Below are 23,203 nucleotides of genomic sequence, written 5' to 3'. Positions count from 1 at the left end.
AACGCAAGAAAGAGAAAGAAAGGGTGGCTGCGGACAGGAATGATTTAGCAGAAGGTGAGGTGTGTGCTGGACAGACAAATTTTATGGAGGTGGAGAGAATAAATAAGGGCAGTGCAGGGATGGAGAGGAAGCACTAAAGTAGCTGCCTAATGTTTGGAGGGAACAAGGAAGAGGACGTTTGACTGAAACAGAGTTCCTAGCAGAATGTAGTAAGAGATAATGTTGAATAGGAAGAGTAAGACCAACTAACAAAGGGAAAAAATAAAGCCTGGAAATTTAGATATTGTAGAGTAGATGAGGGATTGTTATAAGTGATCTAGGAAGCAATGTTTAGAGACGACTAATCTGGCAGTGGAAGACAACACTGATTACTGCTTACCCCCCTCATTCCAGCAATAAGTGACATTTATCCACAGTTACATGGACCAGTTAAAGAAAGAAACCCAACCATCTTATTGAATTCTACTCCCAATGATACTTCACCTTTTTTGTTCAATAATTATTCATCAAAAATTATAATATATTTAAGTTAAAATCATACATATAATTAATAATTATATCATAATTAATTGTGTGCTAAATGATAATTATAATGATAATCCAAGCAAAAAAAGTTAAAATTTAGTCCTGTAAAAGAAAATTTTGATTTTTTGGATTTTTATGTATACAAATAATTTTTTGCAGAAAACTACAGTAGGATAATCAATAAAATACTTTAAGCATAAAAATATACTCCATTAGGATAAAATTCTGTGAGGAAGTGAAATAGAAATAAGAATTCAAAGAGGAAAAATGAATAATGTTCAACTGCCAACGAGCTTGTTCATACGAGCATATATTGTAAATGTGTAATGGAGGGTATCAAATCCTTATGAGATGCCATTGAATATATTTTTTGTTTTTAATTGACAAATAATAATTATATATATTTATGGGGTACAATGTGATGTTTTGATATATGAATACATTACGAACTGATTAAATCAAGGTAATTAGCATATCTATATCTCACATTCTTATCTTTTTGTGTGTTGTACAAACATTTAAAATCTCTTTTAGCAATTTTGAAATATTAACTATTGTCACCATGTTGTACAAAAGATGTCAAAAAGATATTCCTTCTGTTTAACTGAAACTTTGTACCATCTGACTAACATCGCCCTGCTCCCACCCCAGCCTTTGGTAACCACCATTGTATTTTCTACTTCTGAGTTTGACGTTTTTAGATTCCACATAAAAGTGAGATCATGCAATATTTGTCTTTCTGTGCCTGGCCACTGGGCATATTTAAAATAGTGATTTTTAAGTGTTAATATTTATGATATGCCAAAAATTATATCTCTTCCAACTATTTAAACTCATGCTGAAAAAAATTAAATGTCAACTTAAAAATGTGGGATGGAGAAGAGTAGTTTTTCGAAATTATTTTAAGGGATACACAAATAACAATTAGCCATTGCTCTAGGTTAGTTGTCTGAAATTGGAACTTCTGGACCATAGAGTGTTGTATTTTCAGCTTTATAAAACCAAACTCCAAAGTGGTTGTACCAATGTCTCATATACCAAATGAGAATTGAAAAACACATTTTAAATATTAAAACTTAAAATGTTCTTAAATTGCATTTTAATAACATTTCATTTTAAATTTACTTTTATGTTTATGTTTAATTTCCATTAAATTTAGAGCTTTTTTAAAAACAGGTCATGTCATGCCCTCTTTTTAATGTCTGATTATGGGCATCCAGTAATTTCTCACAAATAATAATGTCGATGAATATTAATTATAATGGAGATGTTGCATAATCGGACCATGAGAAGGTAAAGTTGACTGTAGAATCTAAACCCCAAATCTAATGGCCACTTTTATAGTATTGTTGTTGTTATTTTGAAAGAAATTTTTTGAGTCCCTGTAGCTTGGCTCCTTATTCATCACTGGTGATCTTTTCCTCATTGTTTACGACTCCACCTCTCAACGTGTCAGGTGACGGGAGCCACTGCATCCACAAAGCAGACTGGTCATTGTTGAAAGTTCTCATCTGGCAGCCTTCTCTTATTTTGAAGTGATCCTCTCCTATCCAGTGGATGTAGTATTTTTGTTTTTTTCTGGAGTGATTCCAAATCAGTTTAATCCTTATCTACGAAAGCCCTTCAAATATGAGGGTACTTCAAAAAGTTAATGGAAAAATAGAATCGAAAGATAATATGAATCTTTCCATGAACTTCTTGGAGTACCCTCATATTTAGACTTTTTTTTTTTTTTCCTAGACTGAACGTTCCCAGTCTCTGGTAGTCCTGGGTCTGCAAGCCGTCCCAGTCACCTTTCTCCATTGCCCATTGGCTCGGCAGTGTCCACCTCAGACCAGTGTCCCAGATGTGCTCTGGCTATTTCAGCAGAACCATCACTTTCCTTGTGCAGGACCCAGTGCTGGGAACTATTACATCCTGTCATCTAGGGCTGCTTCTTGCATCCTATCGTTGTGCTTGTCAGTTACTTATTGAGCACCTACCAAGACACTGTGTGAATGTGTGGGGATAAAGAAGTTAATCAGCCACAGATTCCACCTTTCACGAGCTTATATTCTTGGTGAAGGATAGAAAGGAAAATCTGGCACAGAGAAATAGAATGTGTATACCCACAGCATTAATTTATGGCAGAAAATATGTCAAAATAGGTAAATATGCTGTAATGCTCCAGGAGGAGGAAATTACTAAGGAGCACAGTGAAAGCTTGGTGAAGGGTATGAACTAACCTTTGTGAAAAATGAGGAAGATTTAGACAGATAGGCTTACAGAGGGGAAGGATGGAACCAGAGCAATGTTAAGAGGTAAGGAAGAGTAAGCAAAGGAGGAACAAGCGATGGATATTTGGGTTTTGGAAAGGAAGGCTGGGGCCAAACTGGAGGATCCTGAATGTCAGGCTCAAGGAACGTGCCTTTTTAAATTAGGAAGTAGGGGGCCACTGAAGGTGTGTAAGCAGGGGGGTGCAGACCTGTGCATTAGGAGAATTTTTCTGAGTTTTGTGTAAGATGGATTGGAAAAACAAGAATGTGGAGGTAGAAGAGAGTGGTGCATGAAGTGCCTGAATTAGGATAGAGGCAAGGAAAATGGAAGTGAAAGGACAGATCAAGAGACATTAAAAGGTAAAATTTGTAAGACCTGGCTATGAGTTGGCTGTAGAGGATAAGGAAATATAAGAAGAAATACTGGCTGAAATTAGCATTATCTTTTCTATGCTGTATTTGTGGTGAGTTTTTAGATGTAAATTCAAGATCTCACATTTACACATTAAATGTAATGTTATTTTTAACTCATCATTTTAGTCTATTGAGGTATTTTTGAATCCTCATTCTGTCATCAAAAAATCTTAGCTATTCCTCCAAATTCCATGTCATCTTTGATTTTATAAATAATCTTTTAATTTCTTTATTTATGAGGGTACTTCAAAAACTTTACAGAAAAATAGAACTAGAAGATAATATGAATCTTTCCAACTTTTTGAAGACCCCTCATGTCATTTGAAGACCCCTCATATGAAAAAGATGTTTAATAGGACAAGGCTAAGTTGAGAATTTGAGGGGTATACCTCTTGAGACTTCCTTTCAGATTGGCATCTATATATTACTTGGCACTTCAGGAGTTTTTCTAACTAGGGTTTGGCTCAAGAGCAGGCCCTGCAGCCTAAGTTTGAATGCCAGCTTTTCCACCTGCTAGCTATATGACCTTGAACAGCTACTCAGCCTGTCAATCTTTCAAAGCTGTTTTTAGCAAAACAGTATGCTCCCTGCAAAATGATTAGCTGCCATTTTGATAATGACAGTGATAATGATGACAGTGATTGCCTTGACCACCACCAATTACAGTAGCCCTTATACTTCATCATCTGCCCTATAATAAATAGCCTTTATCGTATTTCTTGCTGGTGTCTTCTCAGCCCTGATCCTTCTCATGCAACCAGCCCTCCCTCATGTTTCCCCAAGATGGGCGCATATAAGCCAGCTATGGACAATATTAGGTGTTCATTCAGGAATCTTCCCATCCCTTTACTTTTAGGACCCACTTCTCCCTGCTTTGTTGAGCTGTTATTTAAGAATTCTCCTCTTGGGCAGCTTTTAAATTGCCACTGGAAGCAAGGTCAAGACAACCAAGAGCCAAATTTACCATTTCTTTATTTAAGTCAGTTAGGAAAGAAATAAAGTCATGTGACTTGTTCTTTGTGAGATCTTCCTGGCTCCTGGTGAGTTCCACTTTCCTATCGTTCACAAAGTATCTTTAATAATCTGTCCAGTACTTTGCCTATAATTCCAAATTTACCCCATTTCTGTAATTTACTTTCTTTTTCTTTTATGAACATCAGGGTTTGCTCTCCGGCATTTTTCCCCATCAGGATACTTCCAGTAGTGGTGCTGTGATTCTATGCTTGAATTGTTTCAGTATCCCAAGATCCTTGCCTAAATTTATTAAACCTGTCAGAATATCCTTTGATCTCAGTAACTGTTAACACAGTTGATTACTCCATCCTTAAAACAATTCATTTGCTTGGTTTCTAGGATTTTATTCATTCCACAGATGTTTAGTGAATATGAGTACTTGTAACAAGAATTCGTAGATGTAGCAATTAACCAGAAAGATTAAATATCTGCTTTCATGGGGTTTACATTCTGTTGGGGTTGGGAGAGAAGAGATATTTAATAAATATAATGCATAAACGTATCGAAGAATTTTAGAGGATAGTAAGTACTTTGAGGCATTTGCCACTTTATGTCATCACTTGAGAATGCTTTACACATTTGATAGGGCACAGTCAGGGCCCCAAAGTCAGGCTCCAACCAGCAGGGAGAGCTGCTTTATTCTGCGGGCCATGGAAAGGTCCAACTCTAACTTTACCTCCAAACCCACTAACTGTCCACTTAGCTCTCTTCACTTCTCTACCTGCTTCTAGCTTTAATTCTTTACCCTTCTCTTTGGTACACTACTAGGTAAAGGCTGCCTTTTATTGTTACTTCATTGATTCATGTTCATTCATTTATTCACTTATCTGTTGAGTGGGCAGGGCCAGACTATAGTAGGCAGCTGTGCATAAGGTGAATACAGACCCTACTGTCATGGAGCTTACAGTCTAGTAGAGGGTACAGATATACAAAAAGATTATATGTGTTTGTTCCTTGTTTTGCCAACTTCACTGTAAGCCGAGGGCAGAATTCATATCTATTGTTTTGTATCCATTGAGTACCAAGCACATAGATAACATTCAGTAAATACTTTTCAAGTTTCCTGCTAACAGGTCAGAGTTAGTTACTCTGCCTTTCTTGCTGTCAAATGCGTTGGGCCTGACCTTGGAAAAAAGAAAAAAAAGATAATAAGCACTGTAGAGAAAAGAAATGGAGTAGGGTGGATAGACTCAGGAGTGTGGGAGGAGGAGGCTGTGATTCTAAGTAGGGTGTCCCCTGGGAGGCCTGTCAAGTTGAGGTTTGAGGAAAGATTTAAAGGAGTTGAGAGAGTTAGACAAGATATCTGGGGAAAGAGTGCACTGGCAGTGAGCAAGGTCTATAAGGCAGGACTCTGCATGACACTTTTCAGGAACAGCAGGGAGGCTGGCACAGTTGGAATAAAGTGAGCAAGGAGGTGGATGTCAGGGAGTGGCCAAGAGGGAACAGTGGGGCACACCAGGCAGGGCCTTGTAGGCCAGGACAGGAACATTGAGTTCCACTCTGAGTGAAATGGCGGCCATTGCAGGAATTGTGCCTCGCAGCATGACCTTACTTACATTTTAAAAGATAAGTATTTAAAATATGCTGTAAAGGGACCAGGATGGAACCAGGGAGACCAGGGCTGTTGAGGTGATCCAGGTGAGAAATGAAGACAGCTCACATTGTTGGGAGCAGCAGAGATGGTGAGAAATGGTTGAGTTCCAAATGTATTTTGAAGAGACAGCCGACAGAATTCCCTGCTCGATAGAATATAGGGCAGACAGAAAGAAAGTGGTCAAAGTGACTTTTGGGATTTTTTATTTGAGCGGTGAAAAGGTGGAGTTGCCAGCTATTGAGACAGAGGGCACTGCAGGTTTGGGGGCAAGTAGAACAGGATTTAAATTTGGAGTATCTATTAGACATCCCCATGTAGATGTGGAGTAAGCAGTTGGATATATGCCCCAAAAGGAGAGAGGTCTGGCATGAAGATAGACATTGACATATAAATAGTATGGGTTAACGGTATTAAAGCCATGGGACTAGATGAAATCTCCACTGGAGTGAGTATACACGTATATGTCAGAGAAGAGGACTTTGGACTTTAAGAAATTGGAAGATGAGGAGAAACCAGCAAAGGACACTGAGAAGCAATAACCTGTGAAGTGGCAGGAAATCAAGAGAATTTGGCATCATGGAAACCAAGTGAAGGAGTTGCAGGGGGGCGATCAGCTGGGGCAAGTGCTGCTACTAGGTCAGCATTAGCACTGAGCGTAGACTGAGTGATGAATTTAGCAATGCGGATGTCATCGGTGACCATCACAAGAGCTGTTTCTGTGGAGTTATAGGGATGAAAACCAGACTGGTGTGGACTTGAAAATGGGAGTAGAGAAATTATAAATACAAGCAAAACTTTTATAGTGAATTTTGTTGCAAATGGGAACAGCGAAATGGGGGAATAGCTAGAAGAGTGAGGTCACGTAAAAGGTTTTTTCTGGTTTCATGTTTTATTTTAAATAGGAGAAATAAATGCATATTTGTATTTGAAGAAATGATTTGGGAGAGAAGGAAAATTGTTGGCATAGGAAAGAAAGGGGAAAACCACTGAAATTATGTTTTTGGCTAGATGAGTAGGGGTGGGATCTAATGCACAAGTGGAGTGATCGATTTTAGGAAGGATGCCATGCTCAGTCCTTTCTATAGGAATTGAGTTATTTCTCTCTCCTTTATATTTCACCATTTTGTTCGGACTGCAAACTTGTATCTTCCTCGTACTATTTCTGGAATATAGCCATTGTTTTTGGTTAAAGACACCTTTGTGGTCATCAAGAATATCTTGATTCCTACCCGCAAGAGACTATGCCACTTTGGTATCCCTTCTGGCCAAAGTTTCTGAAATTACGTCTACTTGTTGGGGCCCACTATCAGATCACAGTGGAATATCTGGAGGCAATCTACCACAAGTGCTGAATTACTGGCCAAGGTTGAATTTATCTCAGGGTGGGGAAAAGTAATTCTGTGAAGTTTGATGGGGAATGAATAGAAAGTCATCTTCATGGTTGTTACACAACAATGCACACTCACGCACAACACATGACCCCATGGTGGGTGTTACCTGTTACTTAATCAGGGTTTTCAGGCTTAGGGACAAAGTGTTTTCTTACTGAATCAGTCTGAAGATGCGAAATGTCCTTACTTCCTCTCTTCTCATTTATTGCTCTCCCCCAGATTGGCACCTGCTGAGGAGTAATTAGGGCAGTCCTGATTTGGACAGCCAAATCCTGATTACAGTGAGAGGAAAAACAGGAAATGTTCTAGTTTTGCTGCCAGCAAATGACTGACTTAAATAGAAAGCCATATACAATTCAAATGATCCAAAATGATATAACATTGTGGAAGGAGGAAGGGTGTGGGGGAACATTGCATTCTGATTTTCTCCCACGTGATCCTCAGCAGATATCTTTCACTGAAATGATCCAGTCCATAAGCTCACAATGCCCTCTGCTGAGAGTCGGCCTGTTTTCCAAGTTTACCATGAGAACCTGAGCAGTCCCTGGGAATTTAGAGATCTGAGGAAGGGTCAAAAACATGTCACCTTTCTGTGAGCACCTCACTTTGGAGAGAAAGATGATACCGTATAATGATGTCATGTTACGTGCTTTGGATAAAGAGAGGTTTCCTAGAAGGGAAGTGAGGACTAGAGGCCTTCTCCTTAATTAGCCATACGCCTTGGGGCTTAAAGGAAAGCTCAGCTGTGAATTCTGTACTGCGCTGCTGCATTCGCAGTCAGGCCATCAGTCTGTGAGTCGGCTCCTCCCAGGCTGAGCACTTCACTCCCCTGTCTTGTCTTCTTTGTCCTAAGATACAACCAGCAGCTTATGTGTCCCAAGACCATACGTTAGAGCTTGGAATTCACAGTTTTCTGAAGTTTCTGACTGTTCCAATTTAGCAAAAGTTCATTAATCAATTTTTTTCAGGGGGAGGGAGGGGACTCTGCATTGTGTTGGGCCTGGTAGAGAATACAAATAAAACCTCTTCTCTAGTATGAGAGGCTCAATTGATATAAGACACAAGCATGTTATTTTTTAGGAGAGGTATAACCATCCCCAGGTCACCCCTCTCACCACTTCTTCGCAGAGGAGCTAGAACTCATGCCGGAACATGAAGAAAGAGTGAGATAAGGATAAACTAGCACTCGCTGATGGCAGAAATCAGGTCTGGCACCTTGCTGGCCCTTGGTGTGTTTGTTGAATGAATGAGGAAATCCCTGCCAGACTGAACAGGATGCACGAGCAGCGGGCAGTGTGGATGGACGTGATGTGTGGGGGAAAGGTTGGGAAATCAGAATGACTAGAGTGGACAGTGTGGTTGGGTAGGAAGGGTCAGGAAAGGGGAGTTTTGAAAGTTTCCCATAGTAAGTAGAGTAACTAAAATAGGTTTTGGTGAGAAGGATGACGTGATCTAAGTGGTGTTGTAAGAAGCTCTAACTGGCCCCATCGTGTTAGATAGAGGCTAGACACCAGGGGCTGTGGTGGCTCATGAAGTCACCTTCAGTTTTCCTATGCAGCCAGAGGCTAGGTTCTTGTAGGCATGAGAGCCTAGTTGACCTTACCTCGCAGCCTTTGCCAGCCTAGCTAACTGAGCCTAGAAGAGCCAGGGGAATATGCCAGAGAAACCCTCTGCAAGCTAGATGCAAGCTTGTATTCTGATCTGCCTCTTAAAACTATGTCGTCTCTGCCACCCTCTTGCCTCTGATATCTTAACACTGATATATAATCATTTTTATTAAATATTAAATAGATACAAAAGATCATTGTAAAAAATGTACAGTATATTTTTCACAGAGCACATTGTGCAAGTGAGCTTTTATTATGTGTTCCTATCATTTATTATGCATGACTCTATTCTAGAATTTATCCCATTGTATTACAATTTAATTTTGTTAATGTATTATTTGATCAGTTATTGGTTTGCATGTCATTCTCTCTCTCTAGAACATTGTTTTTCAACTGTGGGTTCACGTCAGAGTTATTAGGGGAAATTTCCAAACAGTCATACTGATTTCTCACACTCGGCTCACAGAGAGTTGGGCCTGGGGAAGTGTGGTTTAAAAAGCTCCCCAGAGTGATTCTCATGTTTGTTACTGGTTAGAAATCACTGGTCTGGACTCTCAGCTTCTAGAAGGAAGTTACTATGGTTTTTTTCACATAATTATCTCCAACATCTAGTCCTTTCATGCTTGTTTATTAAGTGAATACCTTCACTCCATTTTTCCAGCGCTCATCACCTGCCATCCTAGCCAACTACAGATGTTGTCCACATAGCCAGGTGTCCTGCAAATTCTGTAGTGAGCAGCCAGTTCTCATTTCTAGTACCTAACTCAGTCTACCTTGATCAGATAGGAGTCTGTTGCAGTAACCTTGATGCAAAGTAATAAGGACCTGGACTAGACTGGAAATAAACAATCAGTAAAGTACATGGCCACTGTGAAAGGGTCTATATAGTTATTACCAACTATAGTTAGTCACAACAATTCTGTTAAATTAGGGTGTCTCTACCTTCAGATGAGAAAACAGAGTTTCAGAAAAGTTAATAATGTGGCAAAAGTCACAGAATGTGGAAGAGGCAGTGCGTGCATTAGAAGCTAAGTCTGTCTGAATCTAAAGCCCAAAGGAGAGACGATGGAATTAAAAAGGAAACAGGAAGCCTGCAACTTGTTTCACATGGTTTAGAGAGACATTCTAATGGTTAGGAGCACAGACTCCAGAATGGTAGGTCTGTGTTCAGTTCAGGCTCTACCTCACTGACTGGTTGACCAGGGGCAAGTTCCCTAACCTCTGTGGCTTGGGATTTCATCTATCAAATGGGAATAATAATAATAATAATAATACCTACCATGCAGGATTGTTGTGAAGATTAAGAGTTAATACACATAAAGTGCTTAAAAGAACACCTAGTTCATGGCAAATGCTAAATGTGTTAACCAATATGATATCTGTCGCTGCTGTTGGTGGTGTTTTCTTATTTAATTTTAAATTAATTCATTGATGGTATTTTTGATATTTGCTAGTAAGATGTCATAAGAAAGATATTTTTATGCCCTCTGTTATTTCCCTGGTGTTTTATGCTTTCATTGTATCATTCATTCAATCATCAATTACCTATTGAGCACTTCTAGGAGCCAGCATTATTCTAGGGCTAAGGGTAGAAAAGTGAATCAGCTTGCCAAGGTCCTTGCCTTCGTGGATTTTACACTTTCATGGAGGAAGGCAAATAATAATCAAGTGACAAATAAATAAAAGAAATTTCTCAGTAATAAGGATGATGTGAGAGGCAGCATCAGGAAAGACTTCACTGGGGACATGGTGTTTGAGCTCAGTTCTGAAGGATGAGAAGGAGCCACATGGAGATGTGGGAGAAGAGTATTCCAGGCAGAGGAAGGAGCAGGTCTGAAGATGGGAGCCAGCTTAAAGTTTCCATGAATTCCAGTCAGTTTAACTAGAGCAGAGATTGAATACTAAGTGAGGTTAGACAGGTGCAGGGGTCAGATCACTTGGGTCACTTCTGACTGCACAGGAGAATCACATGAGAGCTTAAAACATATCCATGCTGAGCCCCACTTCAGACTGTGAAAGTGATAAATTTTTTAAATGCTTCTCAGGTGTTTTAATGTGCAGCCAGCCTTAAGAACCATTGATGAAGGATCTCGAGGCCAGGGAATATGAGTTTAATTCTGAGTTCACTGGGAAGACATGCAAGGTTTAAACAGGGAATTTTCTAGTCTCATATCTTTTTATAAAGATCATAAGGATATTCAAATACAGAATATATTTAAATTTACTTATCATAAGAAAAATCTGAACATTGGCAGTTGAGACAGATTTTATATTAATTCTTGGTCTACTGCCTGTGTTATAATTCTTTTCTTCTTGGTCTTTTAAATGTCAAACAATTATGACCCTTCATGTGAGAACCTGTCTATTTAAAGGTTGTTATTGAGTTATTCCCAAGAATTAACTTCTGTAAACTCTCAGATTCCAAATCCTTTTTCCTCGAGTCCCCTTGAATTCTTTCTGTTTCACGTGAACCATCTCCAGAATTACCAGATGTTTTGTTGTGATTCCCAGGTAGAAATACACACCATCATAATGCCCTCTGACCAGCACTGAGTGTGGTATCAAAGACGATCTGATGTTTCTCTCTTCTATTTGTTCTGCTTTATTTTATCTTAAGAGATTTTTTAGTCTTAGATTTGTGTTTGTTTTGTTGTTTTATTCAGCAGCATAGTACTTACTCTTATTTTTGCTTCCGTAGTTGTCATTATCACTTGTGTTGCTGGGCACTGCACCGCAGGTTTGGCTGCTGCAGGTCCAGTCATTCACAGTCTAAATTGGACTACAGCAGTTTAATGTAGACCAACCTTGCCCAGAGTTCATTTGTCTAGCCCGACTCCTAGTTTTCAAAGTATCTGAAAGATTCAGTCTGGCAAAGTAAACATCATGCCCAGGCTGTCACCAAACAGTTGAATCCAATTAGCCCCACTTGCCCCTAGTTGTTTGCCTAATGAAAGACTCAGCACCCCAGCTGTGTCCAGGGACCATGCACACTTGCACTTCCCAACTGTTCCAGAGAGGAAGCCAAGCACATCAAACCAGTCGACACCAGCAGATGTTTTCTGAATGAAATGCACTCGGCTGTATCTAGAGAGTGGACTCTTCTCATGGAAGCTTTATCACCTGTTCCAAGAGGTACACCTATTTTCCTCTTCCTCCTGGGAACAGGTACAAATAGTTACACAGATGGCTCTGTCTGTGGCCCATTGAGCTGTGAATTAATTAGTAGGTTATAGTTCTGGTAGGGATGATTAACCCTACTCCTCTCTTGGAATAATTGTTGGAGATGTAGCTCCCCTTTTTTGAGGCTATTTGGATATGTCCTAGAATTTTGTAACCCACATGATCTAGTTTATCACAAAATCAAAAACTAATAAATGCATTGGGTTAGAGTGGAAATGTTGTCACTTGAATGAAGATTTTCCTTTAGGGTAATTGTATGTTGTTAACCAATGCCAATATTTCAAATTAGAATATTTGGAATTGCATTTGGGATTGAAGTTTATTCCAATATACAATACAAAATAATGTGGGCACCTTTAATGCAGTGTCCCACCAAGGTAATCTTTTTGCATTCCAGATAGTGCGAAAATGGAAAATTCTAGCTCCCCAAAGTATACCAATACCATCTCACACCTACATACCCAAACTGTTTCCTGAACCTATAGCAGATGTGGGCCAGCATGGATGGACTCAAATATTTAGATGCTGGAAAAATGAATTGGGTTTGAGCTTCTAACTCTTGTGGAGCAGAATTTAACCTGTAGTATGGGTTGAAGGGGAATCAAATGAACTAGCCAAAATTCTTTCTAGATATGGACACTGAAATTTAAATTTTATATAATTTCCACATATCACACAATATTATTATTCTTTTAATTTTACAAAAACCAGGGGGGTGGGGGGAGAGAAAAGGGGATGGGGAGGGACTGGACAAGGGACATAAAGAATAATTACGATTTGTAACAATATATATGCTAGTAATATTGATTTGATCAATATATCTCAATGTTGACCCCCCAAAATATGTATAATCAATTTTAATTCAATAAAAATTAAATTAAAAAAAGAAAGAAAAAAATAATAATTTTACAAAAAACAATTTAAAATGTCAACAGTATTCTTACCTTATAGCTGATGGGCAGATTCGGCCCACAGGCTGTACCATACCAACCCCACTGTATAGGACAAAGTGCTAATTGTGACGTTGTAGATGGTATGAAAGGAGTGTTTTTGTTTCTTTCCTTCCCAAAGGGAGAGATCACTGTAAGCTGACACAGTCAACAAATTCTTTACAGAGAAAGTAAGTTTTTGAGGAGACTTTCCTACAATGGGCCACCTAGATGTAAGTGCAGTAGAAGGGAAGGCTTGTCAATAACCATACCTTGCTTCTTTCATTTTATAAGTTGGAACTTTTTATGTTGGATTTTTTTCAGAGGGGGCACACCCGTATTCATTATTCTGACTTATGCTGAACTCAGAGAGGCTAAACTCCTGAAGGGCATGTGTGGAGTGATCTGTGATGAGGTTAAATGCCAAATGACTTGATAGCTCATCTAAGTTGTTTAGTGCAGAAAAGAAAAGGGAAACCACAAAAATGGCTTTAGTTTAATAAGACTAGACTCCTAAAACTGAAGAGGGCTTCTTTTTTCTGGTGGTTGGCAGGGCTTAGTTTTATCTCCAGTTCAGTTTGTATACACCTTACAAATACCATGTATTGTGCTAGGTACTGGGAACACAAAAACTAGGAAGAAATCAACTCTCCCCTCAGAGAACTCATCAGTGTGGGATTCCAACTTGTGAAAAAGTGCACTAGGACTAGTGAGAGTAGAGGTCTGTGTAAGACAGTGCTTGTCACCCTTCAGTGCACATTTGAATCATGTGGGAAGCTTTTAAAAATTCTGTTGCCTGGGTCCCACCTGCCAGAGATTCTGATTTACTTGGTCTTGCATATGGCCTTGGTGTCTAGTTTTTCAAATAGCTCCCCCCAAGTGCTTCTAAGGTGCAGTGAAGGTTGAAAACCTCTGGCATAAGGGTAATGAGGCCTGAAAGAGAGAACCCGGCTGTACCAAGGGAGGAATCAGGGCAGTGCTGGGTAATAGAGGCAAACAGGGAAAGTGAGAAAAAGCTCTGTAGGCAGAGGACACACAGAAGCAGGAAACAGTGTATCCCATTCCAGAAACATTAGAATTCTCATTGTTGATAATGTGTTCATGCAACACAGGCAGGGGCTGGACTGGGAATAGTGAACAGAGACAAAGGAGGAAAGTAGTAGCAGGAGATAAAGCTGGGAAGGTAGATGTTCATGCCTTGCTAAGCCCAGTCTTTGTTTTATATGGAATTAGGCATCACTGAAAAGTTCTGAGAAGGGGAATAATGTGATTGTATTTGTAGTTTAGAAAAATGTCTCTTCTGACTAGTGTGATGAGTTGGATGGATGGTCTTGTAGCTCTAGGCAAGACACTCAGTTACAAGGTTGTTGCCAAGTTTAAGTGAGAAATAATGAGGGTTTAAATATAGGTTAATGGCAGTGAACCTGGACAGGAAACGACAGATTTATAAGATATGAAGAAGGTGGGATTGGCAGGACGTGGTGACGGTGGGTAATATGATGGCTTGAATAAGGAATACTAGATGGTTTGTGGGAGAGAGAGAGAGAGGCAGGTAATAAGTGAGTTGCTTTTGACTCATTTTAACTTAAAATGATGGTGGGACTTTCAAGTAGAGTTCTCCAGTAAACCTTTGGATATGCAGGACCAAGACTTACAATAGTGGGCTACTCTGAAGATATTAATTTGGGAGTCATCAGAATATAGGTGGGTCAAGTCTGGCAAGAAGATGAGATTGCCCCAGTGAGAAATGCAGAATCCTGTGCAACACCACATATACAGTATGGAGAGCTGAAAAGAGCCATCGGTCTGGCTAAGAAAGAGGTTAAGATGGCAGGAGCAGAACCAGGAGAAAATGATGACGTGGAAAGCAAAGAAGTAATATTTCAAGAAGAGAGTAATCAAAACTATTGGATGCTTTAGAACGGTCAAAGAGCATGAAGCATAAAGCATGCCTACGGGATGGTGGAGCAATTTTGCTGCAACAGTGATTTTAGAACCCTAGTTCTAAAATTGGTTTAAGACTGAATTTTGACTTCCTTGTCAAAAGTGTGGAGTGAATAGATTTCGGAAGCCCCTTTTCTGTTCCTAGCATATAGAAATTCTGGATAAAGATTTATAACTTTAAAAGTATTTTAAATATGCATCCAAACTCAAAAGGAAGAAAGAGTTCTCCAGATGCTATGAATGAAAGACAAATTAAAAGCCATAGAAACAAGCAAATGTTGACATCGAATGACCCACATGGGTATCAGGACCACATATAGAAGTCAGATGGGGCTGGCATGTTAACACCTACAAGACACAGAGGGAGCTTTATTTGTGCATTAGTCATGCTAGGGGCTATTCCATTCATGAATGGAACCAGAAAAACTCTGGACCTGAGAATGAGCCACCCAACCTGGAGTAGAAAAGTAGCCCCTAAAAGAAATCAGTATCCCATACATGTGATATATGCAAGTAAGGACCTCAATTTGCACTACCCGTGTAGGGAGGAGAAACTTAAACCAAAAAAGAAAAAATAAAAATTTTTAAAACTTATTTGGAACCAGTGAAACCCATAGAGTAGGTTTCTGAACTTAGGTTCGTAACTCATTTGATGAGTGTCTTTGAAGGAGAGAGAGGAGCTTTGTTTAGAGAGGGATGCTGGATCAGGGAAGATACTCATTCATTCACTCAGTCATTGTTTTGAAAGAATAACATAGGGGTTGAGGAATATATTGAGGAGGAGATACTAAAAATTCAGGAAAAAGAGGGGATAATTGGGGGAGAAAGGATCCCCAAAAGCCTAATTAGAGGGATTACTGGAAACGAATGAGCATGAAGCAGATTTGAACATATTTCTATTGGGGGGTAGGAGGTAGAATGTTTGAAAGTATGTACTCGGGTCCCTTCCTTTCTCTGTCAAATAGAAAGTATGTGAGGATAAACAATGAGGAAATACAGAAAAGGCAAAGGTTTAAAAACTAGCCACTGAGGGAAGTGGGGAGAGGAAGCTGATCAGAAACAGGCATAAAGAGTGCCAGCGAACATTGAGGTCCAAGGGAATGTCACAAATCCGAGGTGGTACCATGCTATGAGATTGCACCCAGCAATGAAAGCATGATTGTAAAAGTTAGATTGTTGGATTAATTCATAAATATTACAGAAAAGGTACATGGAAATCACAAGAGAAAGGAGGGAATAGGCGGTGTCAGTGAGAGAGTAATTTGAGAGATTGGAGGGAAGAAGGTTCTGTAGTCTAATTTTTGCATCTCTGAGCACAGTTACTGTTAGAAAACTTTTGCTTATAATGAATGGAAGAATTCTAAAGATCACCCATAGTTCTCTTATTTATTCTAAGTATTTTATGAAAACCAGGACAATATTGCTGCCTGCAGCATAAGTCCATGATACCTTGAGTCAGGCTGTTGTATGCCAAGGTTTAGGTTTAAAGGGAGGAATAGAATCCATAATACAAGAACAGGACATTTTGGAGGGGGCAGCCAGTGGTTTTATAAAACAGCCAAATGGAAAATCTAGAAATGGCAAACATAACGAAAAAAATTTCCAACAGCAGTCAGTGGGTTAAATCATAGAGTAGACTTTGGAGAGGTCTTTTATCTACAAACATTAAATTGGGTGTTGAGTCAGGGAGGTTTTATCAGATATAATGCACACAGACATATCCTATCATATGTATTGCTTATCTGGAAGTATGTAATGGCCCTCATTATGACCCTTATCCCAAAATAGATTTCTCTCCACGATGGGGGGACTTCCTGGAGTCTTGGTCAGCTTCAGAAGAGGATCGAGCTAATTAGCACTCCCTTTATAAATAGATGTCATTTCTGTTGCCTAGTATTGCTGGCGAGGATGTTTAGACCATTGAAATTAGTTATAGTGACGGAAGTGTTGAACAGAAAGAGAAGCTTTTTAATTAAGTTGAAAGTGAACATTTAAGATGAATTTACAGGTAGATTCTTGTCAGTGCCTTGCTAATAGCTAACCCATGAGCCCTATTAAAGGACTTGAAGCCCGTCAACTCTAGGTCGCTAGTCAAAGCCCACTGGAGATGGCAATGATCAAAGGCTTTTCTGCCTGACATCTGGGGCAGAGGGTTTCTTTATGATGGTAGATTTGCTTTGAATAGAGGGGTGTCCAGAGTTCAAAAAATACCTTCAAGTAGAACTAATTGGTGGTTTAAATCAAGAGGTGAGAGAACAACCTTTGTAACCCTTCTGTCACCTTTTGGGTACCTTTTCTGTTGTAATTTAATAGCATTCTTTTATATGGCCACCCCACTTTTTATTTATTCAACATTTTCTTAAAAGATTCCCCCCTCCCCCAGACCTACCATACACTTTTATTTATCCTAAGGGATTAACTATAAGGGGAATTAATTAGTAGTACTAGCTCTCACAGTTACTCAGCAATTAAGAAACTAAGAATGAAATCTAGAAATGGTGTTTCCCAGTAAAGTGACCTATTAATGGATCTCATAACCTCCAATTCAGACAACGGATTATGTTAATAAGAGAGACGGATGTAATAGCTTTTTTCTTCAGTGAAGGTAGATGAAAAATGCTGTATGAATACCAGGCATTGTGCTGAAGTGTCTTCTTTCTGTTGGCTGTGTTTAGGGGCATTGTCCAGTCAGAAGAAAAACTTGTCATCAGTGCATCTTGGGCAAAAGATGATGATATCAGCAGACTCTTGAAATCTCTACCTAACTGGATTAATATGGCCCAACCCAAACAGCTGAGGCCAAAGAGAGAAGAGGAGGAAGATTTCATAAGGTAAAAGGTCTATTTTCCAAGTTGTACTAAACATAAGAACAAACATCTGTTTAGCTAATCCTTTCTTTACGTGAAATTTTGACCAGTTCTAAAAATCAAGCAGCAATTACTTGAACTTAGTAAAATCTGTTTCCATTCTGCCTCACCTCATTTCCCATGCAAATATGCCTTGAGCTCAGAACCTTAGAAGAAGGAATTGATGTGAATCAAATTTGGAGAACTGCTAAATTGAGTTAAAATATCTTTTAATTTATAGGTCATTCTCCCCTCTTAGGAGAAAATATAATTCATTCATTCATTCATTTATTCAGCAAAGCTGAATTGACCCTATTATATGCCGTACCATACAAACATGACAATAAGATAAGATTCCTACCCATACAGAGCATGTTACAGTTATTCTTAACATGTACTTCGGTTCATAGAAATGTTAGTTGGACTTTCTGGAAATTACAGATGTCCCATGTTCACACACACTGTATTATCTCTGATTGTTTTCTACTTGTTTTGACAAAGTAAGGTCTCTCAGCTTTATCACTCAACATTTACCTTCATGCGGTTTAAATGATTTACTTAGTTATGAACATGTGGCCTAATTTCCATATGGCTGGCTTCCCACAGTAAAACACTTTCATCTCTGTCATTTTAGAGCTGTGTAAAATAGAAAAATGATGTCTGTGATATATTGTCATATTAAGATTAGGTTTATTCTTATTGTCTTTTGCCCATCGAAGTAAATGAATAAATGGTAAAAATAAAATAAAAGCACTTTAAAGAAGCAAAGACCAGAAGAGGAATAAAAGAAGTATGGCCAATATTTTACTTTTCCTTCATTATGGAACTGTGGGCTCATCTGTTTCTCAGAATGTGGATTGCAACTAGATAAATAAGTCTTTCCTGCTCACGAAGTTAACTACAGTATATCCGTGCACTATAGTGCCATATTTTTACCAACATTGTTATGAAAACGTTCTATAACATCATGTTAAACTTCCTCAAAACCGTGATATTCAAAAGTTCATGTGTAATATAACCTAAAGCTTTCCTATATATGTTTTTCTTCTTTATTATTCACATTATCTCAGAGATACTTGTCAGCTAGTTAAATTAGTATAAGAAAACTATATATACATATAACAAACTTTTTAAAATTCATAGACTTTATTTGGGGGGGGGGTGATTTTAGGTTTGCAGAAAAAAATCAACAGAAACTACAGAGTTCCCATATATTCCCTTACAACCTACCCCCTACCATTTCCCCTATTTTTGACACCTTGTATTAATATGGTACATTTGTTACAATTGATGAGCTACTATTGATATATTATTATTAATTAAAGTCTGTAGTTTACATTAGGGTTCACTCTTTGTGTTGTGTATTCTACTGGTTTTGACAGATGTATAAAGGGTGTATTCAACATTACAGTGTCATGTAGAATAATAGTTCACTGACCTAAAAATCCTCTGTGCTCGTCCTATTCATCCCTCCTTCCCTGGATGCCCTTAACCCATGGCAACCACTGATCTTTATTACTGTCTCTGTAGTTTTGCCTTCTCCAAAATGGCATATGGTTGGAATCATACTGTATGTTGCCTTTTCAGATTGGCTCTTTTGCTTAGCAATATGCATTTAAGTTTCTTCCACATCTTTTTATGGCATTATACCTCATTTCATTTTATCTCTAAATAATACTCCATTTTATGGATGTACCACAGTTTATCTATTTACATATTTGAAAGGCATCTTATTTGCTTCCAAGTTTTGGCAATTATGAATAAAGCTGCTGTAAACGTTTGTGTTCAGGTTTTTGTGTAGTCTTGAGACTTTCAGTTCATTTGGGTGAGTATGAAGGAATGAGATTGCTGGATCATATGGTAAACGTATGTTTAGTTTTGTCAGAAACTGCCAAACTGTCTTCCAAAGTGGCTGTATCCTTTTGTATTTCTACCAGCAGTGAATGAGAGCTCCTGTTGCTCCACATCCCTGTCAGCATTTGGTGTTGTCAGTGTTTTAGATTTTGGCCGTTCCAGTCGGTGTGCAGTGATATCTCACTGTTTTAGTTTGCAATTGCCTGATGGCATGTGATGCTGAGCATCTTTTCGTATGCTTATTTGCCATCTGCATATCTTCTTTGGTGAGATGTCTGTTCAGATCTTTTGCTCACTTATAATTAGATTATGTGTTTTCATATTGTTGAGATTTGAGTCGTTTGCATATCTTGGATACCAGTAGTTTATCTTATATACTTACATATTTTGCAAAGATTTTTCTCACAGTCGGTATCTTTTTATCTTTTTATTCTCTTCACAGTGTCTTTTGCAGAGCAGAAGTTTTTAATTTTAATAAAGTCGAACTCATGATATTTTTTTTCTTTTATGGATTGTGCTTTTCTGCCTTCTCTTGTTTTAATTATTTTGTATGATTCCTTTTTTTTCTTTCTTTCACCATGTCAATTATACTCCTTTTTTATTCCTTGCTTTTGCAATATACATTTACAACTAATCCAAGTCAACTTTCAGATAACACTATACCACTACACAGGTAATGCAAGTACAGCAAACTGTTGAACAACACAGATTTGAACTGTGCAGGTCTACTTATACATGGGTTTTTTTCAATAAATATATTGGAAAATTTTTGGCTAGGTATATCATGTATCCTTACCTAACCAAACAGTTAAGTAGCCTATCTAACAGTAAGCTATTAGCAAACTATTATTCAAATAATTTATTACTTAAATACATGGGGTGGTGGGAGACAAAAGTTATAAGCAAATTTTCCTTGACTGCACAGGCTGTCCAAAGGTCAACTATACCTTATTGGAAAGTATTCATAATTTCTCTCTCCCGTTCCTTATAAAATTGCTGTCATTCATTTTGTTATCCATAAGCTATAATCACTAAATATAATGTTGCTATTATTATTTTGAGCAAACTATTACCTGTTAGATTAAGAATAAAATATAAAAGGTTTATTTTTACCTTCATTTATTCCTTCTATACTGCTCTTTCTTTCTTAGTGTATATCCAAATTTCTGACCTATGTTATTTTCCTTCTTTCTGAAGAACTTTTAACCTTTCTTGCAAGGCAGATTTACTGGCAACAAATTCCCTCAATTTTTGTTTGTCTGAGAAAGTCTTGATTTTTCTTCACTTTTAAAGGCTAATTTCTCTGGGTACAGAAATCTAGGTTGGTGTATTAATCAAGGTTCTCCAAAGAAATAGAGAAATGGAACCAGTAGGCAGGCAGGCTGACTGGCTGACTGGCTAGCTAGAGTGATTTATTATTGGAATTGGCCCATGCAATTATGGAGCTCAAGAAGTCCTACCATCTGCAAGCTGGAGTACCAGGAAGCTGGTGATGTAATTTATTCTAAGTCCATAGGCCAAGAATAGGGCTGCAGGGGTGGAATAGTAATTGACAGGAGAAGATGGATGGGCCAGCTCAAGAAGAGAGTGAATTTGCTCCTTCTCTGCCTTTTTGCTCTATTCATGCCCTTAATGCTTTGGATAATGCCAACCCACATTGGTGAAGGCAGATCTTTGGTCTACTGATTAAAACGCTAATCTTTTCTAGAAACTCCCTCACAGACATACCAGAAAAAAATAATGTTTGACCACCTATTGGGCATCCTTTGGCCCAGTCAAGTTGACACATATAATTAATCATCACAGTTGGTATTCTTTTCTTTTAGCATTTTGGATATTTCACTCCACTCTCTTCTTGCTTGTATGGTTTCTGAACCATGTGATTCTGATGTAATTCTTATCCCTGTTCCTCTATAGTTAATTTTTCCTCTGGCTTCTTGAAAGATTTTTGTTTGTCTTTGATTCTGTGCAGTTTAAGTATGATTTTCCTAGGTGTAGACTTTTATTTTTTATCTAGCTTGGTTTTCTCTGAGCTTCCTGGATCTGTGATTTGGTATCCATCATTGGTTCTATGAAATCCTCAGTCATTACTGCTTCAAATATTTCTTCTTTTCCTTTTTCTCTTTCTTCTCCTTCTGATATTCCCATTATGTATATGTTATACTTTTTATAATTGTTTTATTGTTCTTAGATAGTCTGTTCTCTCTTTTTATTCTTTTTTCTCTTTGGATTTTAGCTTCAGTGTTTCCTATTGACATTTCTTCAATATCACCAATTCTTTCCTTGGCAATTTCCAGTCTGTTGCTGATCCCATCAAAGGCATTCTTCATTTCTGTTATGGTGGTTTTGATTTTTCTCTTGATTCCTTCTTAAAGTTTGCATCTCTTTTTATGTTACTTGTAATTTACTTTTTATTGAATATATACTCATTATATATGTACTTTTTAATAAAGCATAATAAATATACAGAAATGTGCACCTATCAAAGGCACAGCATGGTGAATTTTCACACTTTTCAACTTGTGTAACCAATAACCAGATCAAGAAACAGCACATTGGCAACAAGGAGTAGAACACAGCAACAAGGGGTCTTCTTTTGCCTCCTTCTAATTACTACCTGCCTCTCCAAAAGTTACCCTTATTAGACTTTCAACTACACAGATTAATTTAATCTGCTTTTTGACTTTATATAAGTGAAATCGTACAATTATACATTCTTTTATGACTCACTTTTTATGTCCAATATTACCTTGGCAAAATTCATCCATATTGTATACAGGTTCTCATTACTCTGCAATCTGTCCGTCTACCTATCTATCTATCTATATAGCATTCCATTGTGTGGATACCACAAGTTTTTAAAGAAATATTTTATTCTATGTGTGTGTCTATGTATGTATGTTGTATGTGTGTGTTTGTATGTATATGTATATGCACATATAGTGTGTATTCATACATTTGTCATTGTACTGCTGATGGGCACTTTCCAGTTTGAAACTATTTCAAATAGTGTTGCTATGAATGTTCTATTTCATGTCTTTTGGTAACCATATGTGTGCATTTCTGTTGGGTATATTCTAGGAGTAGAATTGCTGGGTAGTAAGCTATGCATATGTTTAGTTTTAGTACACAATGCCAAACTGTTCTCCAAAGTGGTGGCAAAAGTTTACATTCTTGGTGCATGAGAATTCCAGTTGCTCTATATCTCACCAGCACTTGATATTTTTCATATTTTTAATTGTAGCCATTCTAGTAGGCTTGTAGAGTTATCTCATTGTCATTTAATGTGCATTTCTGTCATGAATAATGAAGTTGAGCACCTTTTATGTATTTTTATGTACTTATTGGTCATTTGGATATCCTCTTTTGTAATATACTTGTTTAAATTTATTGATAATTTTTAGTTATTTTTCTCTAGTAATTTTTAGGAGTACCTTACCTATCTGGATATAATTTCTTTGTTATAGATAAATAGGTCAATCTTTTCTCACTTTACAGGTTGCCTTTTTACTCTCTTACTCGTGTCTTTTACTAAACAGAATTTTTAAAGATTTAGCAATTTATTATGTTTTTATGGATAGAACATTTTGTATCCTATTTAAGCAATCTTTGCTTATACCACAGAGAGGTTTTCCTTTAGAACATTTATT

The 23,203-nt window shown here is 37.9% G+C and overlaps 1 protein-coding gene across 1 annotated transcript in view; it reads left to right on the top strand.

Moving 5' to 3' along the window:
* EXOC4 (exocyst complex component 4) overlaps positions 1–23,203 on the top strand; it is a 791,906-nt gene that overhangs the window by 630,382 nt on the left and 138,321 nt on the right. Inside the window, exon 13 of the mRNA XM_063100340.1 lies at positions 17,529–17,684. Coding sequence (XP_062956410.1) covers positions 17,529–17,684 — 156 coding nt within the window. The remainder of the gene's footprint in view (positions 1–17,528; positions 17,685–23,203) is intronic.

The sequence above is a fragment of the Cynocephalus volans genome, chromosome 6 (genome assembly GCF_027409185.1).
Source record: "Cynocephalus volans isolate mCynVol1 chromosome 6, mCynVol1.pri, whole genome shotgun sequence".
In the NCBI taxonomy this organism is placed as follows: domain Eukaryota; kingdom Metazoa; phylum Chordata; class Mammalia; order Dermoptera; family Cynocephalidae; genus Cynocephalus; species Cynocephalus volans.
The sequence above is the reverse complement of the archived record's forward strand: the minus strand, read 5'-3'. Positions and strand labels throughout refer to the sequence as shown.